This window comes from Cyprinodon variegatus, unplaced genomic scaffold (assembly GCF_000732505.1).
Source record: "Cyprinodon variegatus isolate N-32 unplaced genomic scaffold, C_variegatus-1.0 Scaffold1033, whole genome shotgun sequence".
Lineage (NCBI taxonomy): Eukaryota > Metazoa > Chordata > Actinopteri > Cyprinodontiformes > Cyprinodontidae > Cyprinodon > Cyprinodon variegatus.
This window is the reverse complement of record NW_015151486.1, coordinates 78781-93654: the sequence shown is the minus strand read 5'-3', so window position 1 is coordinate 93654 and position 14874 is coordinate 78781. Positions and strand designations below refer to the sequence as shown.

Below are 14874 nucleotides of genomic sequence, written 5' to 3'. Positions count from 1 at the left end.
AGAATTGAGGCAGTTCTGAAGGCAAAAGGGGGTCCAACCCGTTACTAGCATGGGGTACCTAATAAAGTGGCCGGTGAGTGTATCTGCTTTGAATTACATTTTTTGTTTTCCAGAAATAGAAATCAGCCGTGGTCTAGCTGCGAGGCCTAATGTGAATTGCAGGACACATTGATCATTAACACTTCGAACGCAAGGGGCCACGCCTGGCAGAGGGTCGTTTTGCTATCAAATTGGAAAGGAGGACTCCGGCCCCTGCTGGGGAAGTCGCAGGCAGTCAGACCACCTTCGCCCCCCTAAGTGCAGACCAACCTGGACGCCGGGCTTGAAGCGAGAGGCCCGGCCCTGGCGCTGTCCTTCTTCTCATTCAGTATTATGAATCAATACACTTAACTGTCATGATGTGACCATCATGAACATTTTGTTGAGGACACAAGTCAGGATGGACATAAGGACATAGTCAGAAATGAAAAGCAATAGTAGGAAAAAAAGCGTCCTCAGAGGACTCCCTTCAAAAACTCCTGCTCCCGGACGCATAGTGTCTCCTATCCGATCACAACTGGACTAAAGGAGAACTTCTCTTACCAAGGTCATTTCTAGGAGGCAGGTCCTCATCTTCATAGCTTGGGTATCGCTCTTTTCTATCCAGAAGAAGGTAGTAAATCATTTTCTCCTGGTTCTCCCTTCAAACAGAGGAAGCAAAACAAGAACCGATAAGTGGGATTGCACCCATATAGAAAGAAAAAAATAGATGGCTGATTTTCATTTACTTAAAGCCCCATGGTTGTATTTCTAGATCCAATAAATGGGTTTAATGTTTGTCGTCTTTTATGTTTAGCTCTTAAATGATAATATTAANGTTTAATGTTTGTCGTCTTTTATGTTTAGCTCTTAAATGATAATATTAATGTAGAATAAAATGGAAATACTGTTCCTGCACCACAGTTTACAGGTAAAATGTAATCTTCAGCTGTGCAACAAACATTTAAAAAAATGAAAACAGACATACTGTGCAGTTCTTAGAGATGGTCATATTTTTGCAGACAGAATGTTCTTATGCTTTCCTTATCATATTTCATGTATCATTTCCCATTTCTTAAGTGTGGAGTTTGGCAGCTATTAGGTTGAAGTCACAGAAGACAGAGATTGGGTGATGACAGATCTTAGTAGCTCTATGATAGAGCTGGAAAATTGCTCCTTAAATGTTAATGCTAAATGTAATGTTAATCCCTTTATTGTCCCACAGTGGGGAAATTTATTCTCCACATTTTGATCCATCCCCTTGGGGAGCAGTGGGCTGCCATTGTGTGGCCCACAGGGAGCAATCAGGAAATAAAGGGTTTTTTCTCAGGAACCCAGAGTGGAGGCGGTGGGGACTTCCAACCTTCTCAGAGCACAAGCGCACTGCTCTAACGTACTAGGCCAACACTCCCCCTAAGCAAAAAGCTAACCAAAAGTTTACATTAGTAACCTTTTGTCAACATCAGCTAAAATTTACCATTGCTAACCATGGTACGCCATTTACTGGTCCGTAGAAGTTAAACATCCTACCAGCTCTGATAAAATAAATAAATGGTTTATTTGTTAGGCTGCTCAGTGGCGCAATGGGTTGCACTGCTGCCTTGGACCCCTGGGCTGATTCCCGACACAAGGTCTTTCTGCATGGAGTTTGCATGTTCTCCCTGAGCATGTGTGGGTTCTCTCCAGGTACCCCAGCTTCCTCCCACAGTCCAAAAACATGATTGTTAGGTTATTGGCTTCTCTAAACTCTCCTTAGGTGTGAGGGTGTGCGTGAATGGTTGTTTGTCATGTTTGTCTCTGTGTTGCCCTGCGATGGACTGGCGACCTGTCCAGGGTGGACCCCGCCTCTCGTCCGTAGACAGCTGGAGATAGGCACCAGCACCCCCCACAACCCCAGCAGGATAGGGAATGGAAAAAAATGGATGGATGGATGGATGGATGGATGGATGGATGGATGGATGGTTCATTTGTTCTCATCCCTAATGTTGAGTGTTGTTACTCTATTTGAGTAACATCACTTTGCTAAGTTTCATTACTACACAATAAATAATAAAAGCATGCATGATTGGTGCTGATATCGTATTGAGTAAATAGTGATACCCCCCATATTCAAAGCTGCAGTTATCTTACGGTATCAGAAATGTAAAAAGTGATGTTGGGACACCCTTAACAGCAAGATTCACAGTTTAGAGAGATTTTCAGCTTTCAGAATAAAATTAAAATCCACATCCAAAACAAGAAACATTAAAGGATGGAGAGACAATAGGGTGCTTGTAAAAAAATCTGTACAAACAAAGTTAGAAAAAAGAAAAAAATAAGTTTTTTTTTCTCAACCTACAGGTTTGTATCCTAGATTAGACAATGCAGTAAACCAGAACGGAGAAGCTGAGGGGGTTTCCTGTACTCACTCCTCACTTGTAAGGTCCTGTGTGAGTTTGACTCGGTCTCTAAAGCAGCCTAAAGAGTACATGCTTTCCAGGACATCTGGGTCCAGCTCTGAGAGTGACAGGATCCTCTTCACACACACCCGGCGAGGAGGAGGCTGCTCCGGGTAGGGCTCATTACGACCCCCACTGGCAGGAATAAGGCAACAACAGAACATTCAAAAAAAGAATGGCTTGTATGTTTTAATGATAGCAAAGAAGAACATACAAAAAATTAAATCTTCAAAAAAGTAAGTCAGTTTTTCTGGAAATAAGTGTATTTTTCCTTGGGCAGATAAGACAATATGCAGGTACAAAATAATATACATTTAAAGAAAGAAAAAAAAATTCTTAATTATTTAAAATGGATAATGTCTAATTAATTTATTTTAAGGGAATTAATGCTTATTTCATTGTTAAATCATCATAGTTAGCTGCGTAAATGATAAGCAAGTCCAATTATTTTCAGAAAGTTTTACTAATTTTAAGACAATGAAATTAAAGACAATAAAATCAAAATGGTTTACATACAATATTAACTTTGATTAATGAAACCCAGATTAAAAGCCAGCGGTTCCCAGACTTTTCTTAATTACCCCCCATCATCTGCTCACATTGAGTGCTTCCGCCAGATGGATTTGCTCCGCATATCCATCTGGAAACCTTCCGTTGAACTAATTTTGGGAAGGGGCGAAAATACTGGTTAGCTGATTGGCCTATGTTGGTGATAGACGGGCCAAATAAACCAATCAGATCAACGAAGCATATAATGTACTAACAGCCAGGCTACTCTTGCCGAAACCAGTCGGGAGAAGAGCAAAAACATCTTTTCCTCTGAGAAAAGCCTCCAGAGCAGCGTTTTGCTCTTCTTTCAGTGAAGAAATACTCTGTAATTCTGATAAAACTTGCTCGATAGCTACGCTAACGCTAGTTTCATCGGCTGAAGCCGCCATGTTCTTTAGACTGAACTGTCGCACTTCTCGTTGCGTCACACCTCAACCCGCCTCAAAGGCAATGCTGATTGGACGTTCGTTTGGTGAACGGCTCCAAATTTTCTTTAACGGAGAGTCTCTAGACTGATTTGCGAGTGAAACATGGAAAGCTCGCGAGATCAGGATGGTCTCACGAGGCTAGCTTTGGACACCTTTTTCCTCTAAAGGGAAAATGGTTGAATCCATGTTTGTTCCATTTTCACCATATCACCATGGTTAGCTGCTCTTCTCTCCTCAAGGACTTATGAAGAGAGAAGTGTTAGCCTTCAATTAAAGATGGTTTTGTTAGTCAGTTTTTTTTAAAGATTAAAACAGACAAGACTAAAACCTGAAACCAACCAAACCCCAAAGTCAGGGTCATAACCCTTTTGAGCTCATGGAGCAGCAGTGTCTCTTAAACCTGCAGGACAGCAGGACTTTGGTGATGCCTGCTCTACAGACATAAGACATTAAAAATGGTAATAAGAAAGCATATTTAAGTTTTCAAAGACATTAAAACATCACTTAGAAATAGACCAGACTGAAGACATTGGTTGGTGATGCTGTTTTTATTACTATTATAATATTTCTGTTTTGCTTTTTAAATGTTTGTATTTGAACCTAGTTTGGGTCCTGAGACCATTCTTTGTTCTTAAGGATCCTTTAAAATGAAGTGATTGAAATAAAGGAGGAAAAACAGAAAAGCAATAACAATGTACTCACAGATACCAGGTGTGTTTTTGTATTGCTTCAAGCTGTAAGAAAAAAACATTTATTGATGTTAGAAAGCTGACAAAACCCATTGCTTTTAATGCACTGTAGATTAGTTCAGGTTCAGATAACATTAAACATAACATTAGTCAGCAAATTCCTCTTTCATAGCAGGTTCCCATGGATACATTGGCCTGGCTATCAGCTAACAATACTGTGTTACTCCTGTTTGCATGACCCCCACCCCAGAAAAGTTTTACTGCCGCTGTCCTACATCCCCTCGTACTTTAGACACTCTGCAGTAGAACTACACACTGTGGAAACCATGGCATCAGTGCTGCACAGCATATCTGTTGGTTGGAGTGATGGAGCAGCTGCTGCTTTGCAAACAGCGAAAACTGTACATCTGCTTTGTCTGTAGGTCGAGAGAAAGAATGCATTTGCCCATCAAAGATCCCTATTTCCTAACTGGTCCACAGCGTTTGCAGTGGGAATCGCTGAGAATCCAATGTGGCTTCTGTAGAAATGCAGCGCAAACAGACAGAGGCGGAGAGACACCATCTGACCTGGTTTCAGGCTCCATTAATCAACGGCTCATCAGACCAACTCACAGCTTTGATTAAATCTGCGCTGCATGTGTAACCAGATGTTTGTCTCTCTCTTTTTTTATTTATTTAAAGGCTCCTGTGAAACACATGATTAAAACTGCTTCTTCCCTTTAAGCATGCATGAAGAATCAACCCAAGTGATAATTTTATCCTTTAGTTTAAAATTTATGCTGCAGACAGAGTTCTGATGAAAATTACAGACAGAGAGATCATATTTCTTCTACTTGAGCTTCCCCTCAATGGCTTCCTGTTAATTCCAGAATAGAATTTAATATATATAAAATATATAAAGCCCTTAAAATAACAAAATTCAGAGATCTGATCATCCCTTATGTTCCTAGCAGAGCACATTGCTCTCAATCTGCATGTTTACTAGTGGATCCTAGAATTTCTAAAAGTAAAAGAGGTGGCTGATATTTTTGTTATCAGGCTCCTCTCCTGTGTAACCAAGTACAAGTTAATGTCCACGAGGCAGACACTCTGTCTACTTTAAAGACAAGGCTTAAAACTTTCTTTTTTGAGCTTAAAGATAGTTAGAGTGACTCAGGTTATCCTAAGCCATCTCTATGGTTACGCTGCTATAAGCTTAGACTGCTGGAGGACATGAAGACCACTTCGCTCTCTGCATTATTCTATATCTATTCTCCAATCCTGCATGATTTGTTTGTCTAACCCCAAACTTTATGTTCTCTCTACTTTCTCTCTTTAAAGTGACTTCATCTTGTCTGGTTCTTTTTAGTTGTGACACCATCCTGGAATTAATCCTAAGCTGGGCGTCTGCCCCTTAACAACAAGTCAATGTAATCAGCTAGTTTTCCTTATATAGAAAAGTTTTTACCAATCTGACTGTATGATCTGATTGAAATGTCTCTGCAAAGAGCCTTGAGTTGAGATAAATTGAACTAAACTAAATTTTTCAAATCATCATGCAGAGAAAGCCGCATTGGAGGTTGGACTTTCAGTTGTTTTCTCTTCTCTTCCAGCCTATTCTAGAACATTACATTAATCCCTTTCACACTTAAGGGGAAAAAGGAGAAATGTCACTCTCATTAAAGTAAACATTGGGTCAATGAAAGTTCTTTTAATCTACAAAATCAAGCTATGGTCAACACAGTGATGGAACGGTTAATACCCACCATGAATCACAAATGGCTGGTTTTCAAGAAGTTGATAGTTCTTTCATTAATTAAGGTGAATTAATGAAAAGTCGAGTGTAAGGAAAAAGTGTCTCATAAAAATCCATGTAGGGGCAAAAGGCTTTAAAGAATTGTAAAGAGAACCTTTTCAAGAGCCGTTAGGTTATAATGAGATTCCCCATCTATCAACTGCAGCTCAATTCAAGGCTTTGGCAACTAACAGACATATCCTTGAATGAGTGAAACTGTCACTTTCTTTAGGCTACCTTGCCCATAAGCAAAGAGTCTCAGATGTGTTTAAATAAAAGCATATATTTCACAGCGTTTTATCAAGCCCAATGTCAGTACACTGCCTACCAGTTAACTTTTGACAACTTAATGCTCTATTTTTCTGACTAAGCAGGTACCTCCTTAAACTAAAAGTACATATAATCATTTTAATGACTGTAATTTCACTGATTAGCCAGGAAACTGGCCTCACCCAAAACACATTTGCAAAATAAAATCTTAAAGAGCCAATAAAGAAGACCAGCTGCAAACATCCTGGCATAATGATCAAGATTAACCAAAAAATTATACTCTGATTTCCTGAGGGTCAACATGAGGAAGTCCCTAATATAACCTTTTTTTAAAATCACCATTGGTCTCTTCTGCCCTAGGATTTTTATAGAACTTTGTGTCCTAAACCACAATGATTCCTCAGTTAGCTGACATTAAGCCAAATGCCAGTCCTGTCAGGAATGTTTCAGCCCTTCAGCAGCACCCAAAGCCCCTGCACTCCATTCTATCTGTGGACCGTGTTGTCTTCTTTCTCTCTTGGTAAGGTCCTGTGTCTGGTTTAATTTACCTCCCATCTTAAAGTAAAGCCTGGGGCAGCATTCTCTCTCTCTGTTCTCGCTCGTTCTTAATTTGGAGCACAGACTCATAAACTCTAGCCTTTGCAGATAATGCGGTTGATTTTTAACCCTAGTTATCTATTGCTTGTAATCTAAATGCAGCGCGGTTTAGATTAAAGAAGGTTGTAAACTATAAGGACTACGTTTTGCCAATTTAAACACAAATAAACCCCCAAGAGCAGAAAGGTATAAAATTTACCATATATATGTATTTTTTTAACTGTTGGGCTAAAATAGATCCATCTCCAAATGTAATGCATGAACAGCTCTATGCACTGCTTGTTGAATCAATTTGACTGTATGATCTGGTTGAACTGTTAAGTGCCTTGAGATGACATGCATTGTTAATTGGCGCTATATAAATAAACTGAATTGAATTGATAATGAAAACCAAAAAGTTTTTTTTTTCTGACACAGTGTTTCAGTTTTTTATGTTTGTATCTGCCTGTATGAGTTAGGACTTCTTACCGTGAGCCTTTTGTCCGGGTTGACTTCAATCATTCCTTTAAGCAAAGCTTGGCAGTCAGGTGGTATAAAGTGGGGCATGTGGAAAACTCCGCTCTTGACTTTCTCCAGAAGCTGCCGCAGGTTGTCATGGTCAAAAGGCAAGGCACCCTAACATGAAACAAAAATGATGATTTCATCCAATACACAGATGTTTGCTGTTGATTTTCATGGTGGAAGTTTAGGGTATCCAAAAAAAAATATTATTTTGGCACAGATCTCTGATCATAGATGGCAGTCATATCGATGATATCATAATCAGGTGATCACAAATGTTTGATTAAACCCTATTGGGACATCAAGACATGCATTACTGATCACATAAATGGCTTTTTCCCTCAAATAAATTTCGTTAACAGAACATGAACCACTAACTGTGCTCTAAAGTAGACTAACCAATCAAAGATAAGCAGATATAAAATATATATTATTCCATGTTCTCACAGGAGATTGGGATAGTAGGAACTCAGCACAACATAAACAATAAAAGCAGCGACTGGGTGAATACAACAACTGTTCTGGAAAACACTCAGATTGAAATATCAACCCAGAGAATATGCCAGCTCCTGTCCTAATGGTAAAACCCCACACACAAAATGTGTTTGCAAAACACAAAATTAGACGTTGATATATTTTCTTAGTCTGTTGAAATGTTTTATTATTGACTTTAGGGAATCAGGATGTTTGTATTATTTAGAAATTGTAACACTGGGTAAATAAAATCTACGCATGGTGTTCCTTACGGCTGTATTTTTGGGCCACTGGGATTAACTAGATAATCCCATAGTGCAGATAACACAATGCTGTATCTTATTATGTAGTGCTAAAAATAAATGACTTAATACATATTTCTCAGTAAATATGTCCATAATATAAACAAAAAGATATAAATTACTGTGCAGCTTATCTACTGTTATCTACCTATTTCTCCATCCCATCAGTGTCTTGTCTACGACTGAAATAAAATAAATTTCAAATAAAAAACCACGATAGTCAAATTAAAATTAAAATGACTCCAAATAAGAAAAGGTTTTCAAACCATTAAAAGTGATTAATTTAACATATGATATGTGCTCAAAAATTTTAATTATTACCGGTAGCTTTATCTGTGATAATGAAAGTAATTCATGTTGTCTTACAGAGACCTGGCTGCAACAAGAGGCATATGTTAGCATTAAAAGAGACAAATCCCTCCAATAGTTCAAATGTTCACCTTACATTTAAATGTTCACCAGGAATTCTGGAAAGGAGGAGATGCAACAGTATTTCAGTCTGACTTATTGATTAGTTAGAAGCCAGTCAATAGCTACAGTTGTTCTGAACATTTAACCCTTAGTTTCCCCCATCCAATTGTAAAACAATATAGCATATTATCTTTGTAACTTTGTATCTTCCACCAGGTTCTTAACCTTAATGTTTAGATTAGTTTTCAGAAATTTCAAAGTTCCTATCTGAATTAGTGTTAAACTGACAAGGTAATCCATGCCAAAAAATATAACATTTAATAATATCTAAGACTCAAATGGCTTTTTTCAAAATGTGAATAGTCCCACACATTCTCATTTTCATACTTTGGACCTTGTGTTGACATATGGCATTGATTATGGAAAAATAATAGTATGTCCTCATATTCCTGTCCTTTCTAACTACTTGTTAGTACACTTCACACTGAATTTAACAGAGTTCTCCTCTCCCTAAAGAAAGTTTCACTTTAACATTTAGTGCAGCATCAAATTTAATGAGCCTGTTCCACTTTAATCTCCTCTGTTTTGCTGAATAATACTGCTGAGGGCAACCATTTAATCTATTCCCCTTTTTTCTGAGTTTTTTCTCAGATTAGATAGGAATCAAGTATGCATGTAGGGTGACAATGTCTCTCCAGTTTACTTATATAAATAAAAATAATTAAATCAATTAAAATTAAAATAAAGAGTTAATATTCTGGCTGCAGAAATGGTTAAAATAAAGATTAACAGAAAGCTCAAACATCCACATTGAAACCTGTGCTCTAGGTTGAAGCATCTATAAAAATTCTAAAATCAGCCCGTAACTCTTTTTTCAATATAAAGATACACAAAAAGCTGATGCAACATTTTGTAGTTGCAGCTTAACAAGCCTTAGTCCAATAACCAATCGCCAGTTGTGGAAATTGACCAAAATGGTTAAACTAAATTGGACAGCATTTTATTATTCCAAGGATCAACTATCAACTATATAACTAACAATTTAATCATTTCTCGGTATTTATCAATTGTCCATGCGTCCTTTCGGTGTCTTTTCAATCTACAGACCTGCTTCCGTAAAGTATTTCTAAATAGCCTTCTACATTATGAAACATGCCTTTCCTCTGCATAATATCAATCACTTAGGTTTCCCTGACTGTTAAAGTTCTCTCTGTAGCCTTGTAGCCCTCTAACCTCTGCAGTGCGGCACTGGCTCTTTACTGAATCAATCCTTGATTAAGTAGAAAAGCTGATTGCCAGTTACCTTTCCATGCACTGATCATATATCTGATTAGAAGAGCTGACATGTAGTTTAGAAACCAACTGCAATGCTACTTTATATCTTCACACTTGTTAGAATTAATCTAGCTAATGTATTAAGGGGATGAATGTGTGGGAAAAGGAACTTGGTAGTAAGTGAGGAAACATGAAGCAATGAATAGGAGGATCGAGGATCAAAAGGGAAGAGAGGGAGAGGCATGTTAAAAGCAGGATGTAACAGGTCAAAACTTGTAAGTAATGGAAGTGGCATAGAAACCAGGTGAGTCCCATTTAGTGAATGTACAATGCCTGTGTGTGCGGGTGTGATGATGGGGAACAACAGGAACATTACGATATGACATTAAACCAAACACAAAATAAAGCCTGAACTCAGTCGTGAAAATATTTCTTAAAAGCCAATAAATGGCATACTTTTAAATCTCTTACATTTGTTACAGGAATAGTGGGACAATAAACTGTTTGAAAATAATGATTTTGGGCAAAATATTTACAAAAGATACATAATTGTAAAAAAAAAAAAAAAAAAAAAAAAAGGTCCTCACCACAAGTAGAGCAAAGAGAATGACCCCACAGCTCCAAACATCGGCCCTGCGACCATCATACCTCTCTCCCTTTAACACAGAAACACAAACGGGAAGCATTAGAACTGAACACGCACTCACAATCAGGAAGTAAACACTCAGAGCTAAACAACTCACCCTGATGACCTCTGGGCAAGCATAATGAGGAGATCTGTGAGGAAACAAAAGGAAAGTGTCAACAAATAATAAAAAAGAACAACGGATGCTTCTAAATTAAATAGAAAACCAAATAAGGTGAGCCGAGGTCAAGATAAATCCCTTCCTAATTTAATCTCTGAGGCATGGATGGTTTTAAATGTTTAAAATCCTCTAGAGTGGTGAGAGTTACAGAGAGAACAACAAAACACTTGGAAAGAAGCAGCTCTTCTCTGCAAAAGGAAAAAATGGTTGAACTTTATTAATGTAAATCAAATAATTATTCAATTTCAATTCAGTTTTTTTTATATAGCCCCAATTCACAACACATGTCATCTCAAGGCTCTTTACAATTTACCAGATCATACAGTAACACTGATACAAAGTTTTCAATCTAAGGAAAACCAGTTGATTGCATCGACTCATTGACTCAAAGGCAATCCCTCACACTAAGCATGCTTGTAGCGACAGTGGAGAGGAAAAACTCCCTTTTAACAGGAAGAAACCTCCAGCAGAAGCAGGCTCAGTGTGATGCTGTTAAGGCCAACTGTGAAATCATTATGGAATCATTGAATGAGTGAATGACAAATGAAATTAAAATTTAAGCCAGCAATGTGCAACACTAAAAACAAATACCTACAAACGTCCAACCACACAAAGACAACTAAAGACCTTAACTGTAGAAACAAACAAGAACATTTTGAAAGAAAACTAGTAACACACATTGATTTGTTTTTCTTTTTGTCGAATTAGAACATAACTTTGAAGAAGAAGGAGAAAGATCAGTGTTTTTTAAACTATAAAGGTTTTAAAAGGTGTGCCATGTATAAAGACTGTTTCCTCTGAATTTCATTTTACCAGCTACTATAACACTTACATTTGCATGTCTTAAAAAAAGCTCCAGCTCTGATGCTTTGGATAGAAGATGTTAGATGAACTTCACTATTCAATTCTAGCAAAATATTTCTAATGGAATTTCAATCTTGGCTTTGCTTTGGTCATTCTATCAGATTAATTTGTTTTCATTAAGCTTTTTAAATGATCTATTTTATAGATATTTCCTAATCACGTGAGCCAGTCCTTTTGCCTTCTCCTATCCAGGGTCACAACACCAGCCTTGCATACAGAGGTTTTTAGACCAGATACCCTTCCTGTTACAACCGGTAATCAGAATCATTTTCCCCTTTTGTATAAAAAGCAACCGTTTCAACTCACCCACAGCTGGTCTCCAGTAGACTGTCCCCAACCTGCAGTGAGGCCATACCAAAGTCTGCTATCCTAATGTTGTTCTTCTCATCCAGCAGAAGATTCTCTGGCTTCAGATCTCTGTGACTAAAAAAACAGAAAATAATGATAGTTATGCATCTATTTAAAATGTCACAGAAAAAGCGTACATAGTTTGTAACAATATTAGCATCTTTCAAAGGAATATTTGGTGGAACAAGCAGTTCCCCCCTTAAAGGTATAGATGCCGATCTTTTATTTACTTTTAGCCAGTTATGTGGTATGTTATGGTTTCAGACAGTCATTGAAGCTCACCTTTTTCACGGTTGTTTGAAAATAGCACAGGGTTGTGAGACAAAAAGTATCTACAAAGTGTATAAGAAGAAAAGAAAGGCCTCGGAATAGGCAGATATATCCCAGAATGCTTTGCGTGGAGAGCTCTCCTCGCAAACCATTATGGGATTTGCTGTCACAGCAGGCCACTCTAGTTTTCTTTCAAAATGTTCTTGTTTGTTCCTACAGTTAAGGGCCTTTTCTCAATATGTGTACTTGTGCGTTCTCGTGTGCTCATCAAACGTCATCATCCTCAAGCCCCTAGAACTGTTCTAATTCAGAACAGCAGACCGAGAATGAACAAAGTCCCCCGGCTGTTGTTCTCGGTCATCCCTATTTGGCGAGTATGCATCAGAGCAGACTTGTCCGTTCTTGAGATTATTCCCCCCTAAATGAAAAAAGTTTGAATTTATTATTATCTAGAGACTATTAATAAAGGGAGGTGAAATGCAGCTCCAGACGAGCCGAGTTTGTGGTGATGTCACGAATACGCTTCTGTTCCAATTGACCCATATTTATTCTCCTGTTCTCCCCAACTCCATACTTTACTGTTTTCTTCTCAAGAACATCTTGGGGAGGACACCAGTCCGTACTCACATTCTAGTGAACTGAGAAGCGGCGAAGGTCTTATTTGTTTCTACAGGTCTGCAGTTGTCTTTTAACTGGAGACCTATTTGTTTGTCCAACCAAACAAAAGACCCATTTGTTTGGTTGGCTTAATTTTTCATTGAATTTTTCATCTGTCTGAATGGTAAGTTAACTGTGTTCCCAATAAAGTCCACTATATAGTCCCTGCTCCATATAGTGATTGAAGGGTTTAGGGGTTAGGGCAGGCGTTTGGGCGCAGTAAGCTTGTATGAGCTCTGAGAACAGCAGCTTTTAAACAGAGCATGCACGAGGAGAAATGGGCTTGTGCATGCTCTTGCACGTGTTTAATAGGCGTTCTGTCTTGGGAGCGGGCACAGGGTTGTACTTTAGATTAGATTACTAAAGTATTATACTCAAGACAAAAATATGAAAAACACAAGAAAAGGGAGTCATGCCTCACTCAAAGTCTTAAACTGCGGATCAAAGAAGAAAGCAGGGTGTATTGCGAATAAAGAAGATGAGAGCGGAACAGACACCAGAGGCTATAGACTCACACCGTACGTCTGTTAACGCAGCCATGCAGAAGCATATTGTTGGCTTGTTTGTTGGTTTTAAGCATGATTATTAGGAAAAGTTGTGAGCAGATTTTAAGGTTTACCAGAGGTGCACATCATAGAAAAGAACAGTTGTTTAAATTTGATCATGATCAAGATCATATCCAAGTTCTAGCTATGGGTTTAAGCAGTACAGGGCAGCCCGGGCCTTCAAAGCCTTCACTGCTGACCTAAAATCAAACAGAAACATTTACCTACATTTATAACCTAAACTTTATTTTCTTTCTATCCAACTGTATTCATTTATTCCAAAGAATCTATCAAGATGTATCTAGAATCAGCAGTGCTTTTTTTTTTTTTTTTAATATTAATAAGGAATGTTTTCTTCAACCAATCAGATTTCTGATTTGCCTCATAGGGCTGCTATTGGGTCCACCAGAACTTCAACATTGGTCAGTTAGAGTAAAAACGTTTACAGCCAAATTAATGTAGTGACAGTCTGCAGTTTAGATTCGCTTTTGTTAAACGTTTTCTGGTAATTAGATGCCTAATGAATCTGAACGTCTAATGATGTAAATGTGGCGGGTGGGAGTTATGAAGTAAAGGTTTGCCGTTGCCTTAACTGGACTTCTTGCTTAAGTGATATCTTTATTCATCCTCACACTAATCTTCCTTGGTACGTTTCATATTTGATTACTGGTGGTTCATTTTTACTAAAATGTGAAAGCGGTATTATTAATCCCTAGACAGCCATCGTTGCAAATATGCAACAAAAACCTTTATATTATCAAGATAACATATGTATTCCCTCAGTGCCAGTTGTTAAACATTAAGTGAACAGGAACCTTTGACAAGCTCTTGCTTCTGTTACAACTGGTCCCTAAAAGTGAATGTTATTATATACACACACACATACATAATTGTTCTGTATTATAAAGTGAGGACCATGTGTTGACTCTGTTGTCAGAAAATTTTGATTTCTCTTCTATTATAAATTAATTTATCCTATTTACTCATTATAAAAGTTTTCACTCAGTCTGTTTCACCTTGAGGGCCAAACAATTCTCTGCAGGCTGGTGTCTGTAGACCAGACATAGCTTCTTCTCATAACAAATCAGATTCTTTCTCAAGGTTTATTCATAACATTTTACTGTTTAACCAAAGTGTCTGTAATTTGTTTTGACTCTGACTATTTTTTCCATTGTTGTAAGTAAGGGGGAACGAACGCTGCTCTAGCAGAACAGGGCAGAATACTGTGCCATAAGGGCTGTATGATTAACTGTTCTCTCTTTGAAAAGATATGAATAAATGTGCCGACTGAGTGAAATCCATCGATCTCCGTTTATTTAACTAGGATGAATAGTTGAATACTTTTTTTCCACGACAACTCCCATGGACTTCCATTGATTTTCAGTTATTTTCCATCTTTTTTATGCCCTAACCCGAAAACTAACCCTAAACCTAACCATTACCATTACCAATGCATACCTCACCCTACCCCTAACTCAATTGACACCTTAGCCCTAAACCTTACCATTAGCAAAATAACATGTGAGGACCGGCAAAAATGTCTTCATTTCTGCAACAACTGGTCATCAATTTGATGGTGAAATTGGAAAAATGGTCCTCACTCTGAAGATTGCCTATATATGTATATATATATATATATATATATATATATATATATA

The 14874-nt window shown here is 37.9% G+C and overlaps 1 protein-coding gene across 4 annotated transcripts in view; it reads right to left on the bottom strand.

Moving 5' to 3' along the window:
* The window catches only part of LOC107100944 (serine/threonine-protein kinase BRSK2-like), a 45744-nt gene that overhangs the window by 18423 nt on the left and 12447 nt on the right, over positions 1-14874 (bottom strand). For all 4 annotated transcript variants that reach the window (XM_015399637.1, XM_015399640.1, XM_015399638.1 and 1 more), the window contains exons 5-11: positions 11703-11819; positions 10470-10503; positions 10314-10382; positions 7232-7378; positions 4136-4167; positions 2427-2591; positions 583-680 (exon numbers count right to left, since the gene is read on the bottom strand). In XM_015399637.1, coding sequence (XP_015255123.1) covers positions 583-680; positions 2427-2591; positions 4136-4167; positions 7232-7378; positions 10314-10382; positions 10470-10503; positions 11703-11819 — 662 coding nt within the window. The remainder of the gene's footprint in view (positions 1-582; positions 681-2426; positions 2592-4135; positions 4168-7231; positions 7379-10313; positions 10383-10469; positions 10504-11702; positions 11820-14874) is intronic.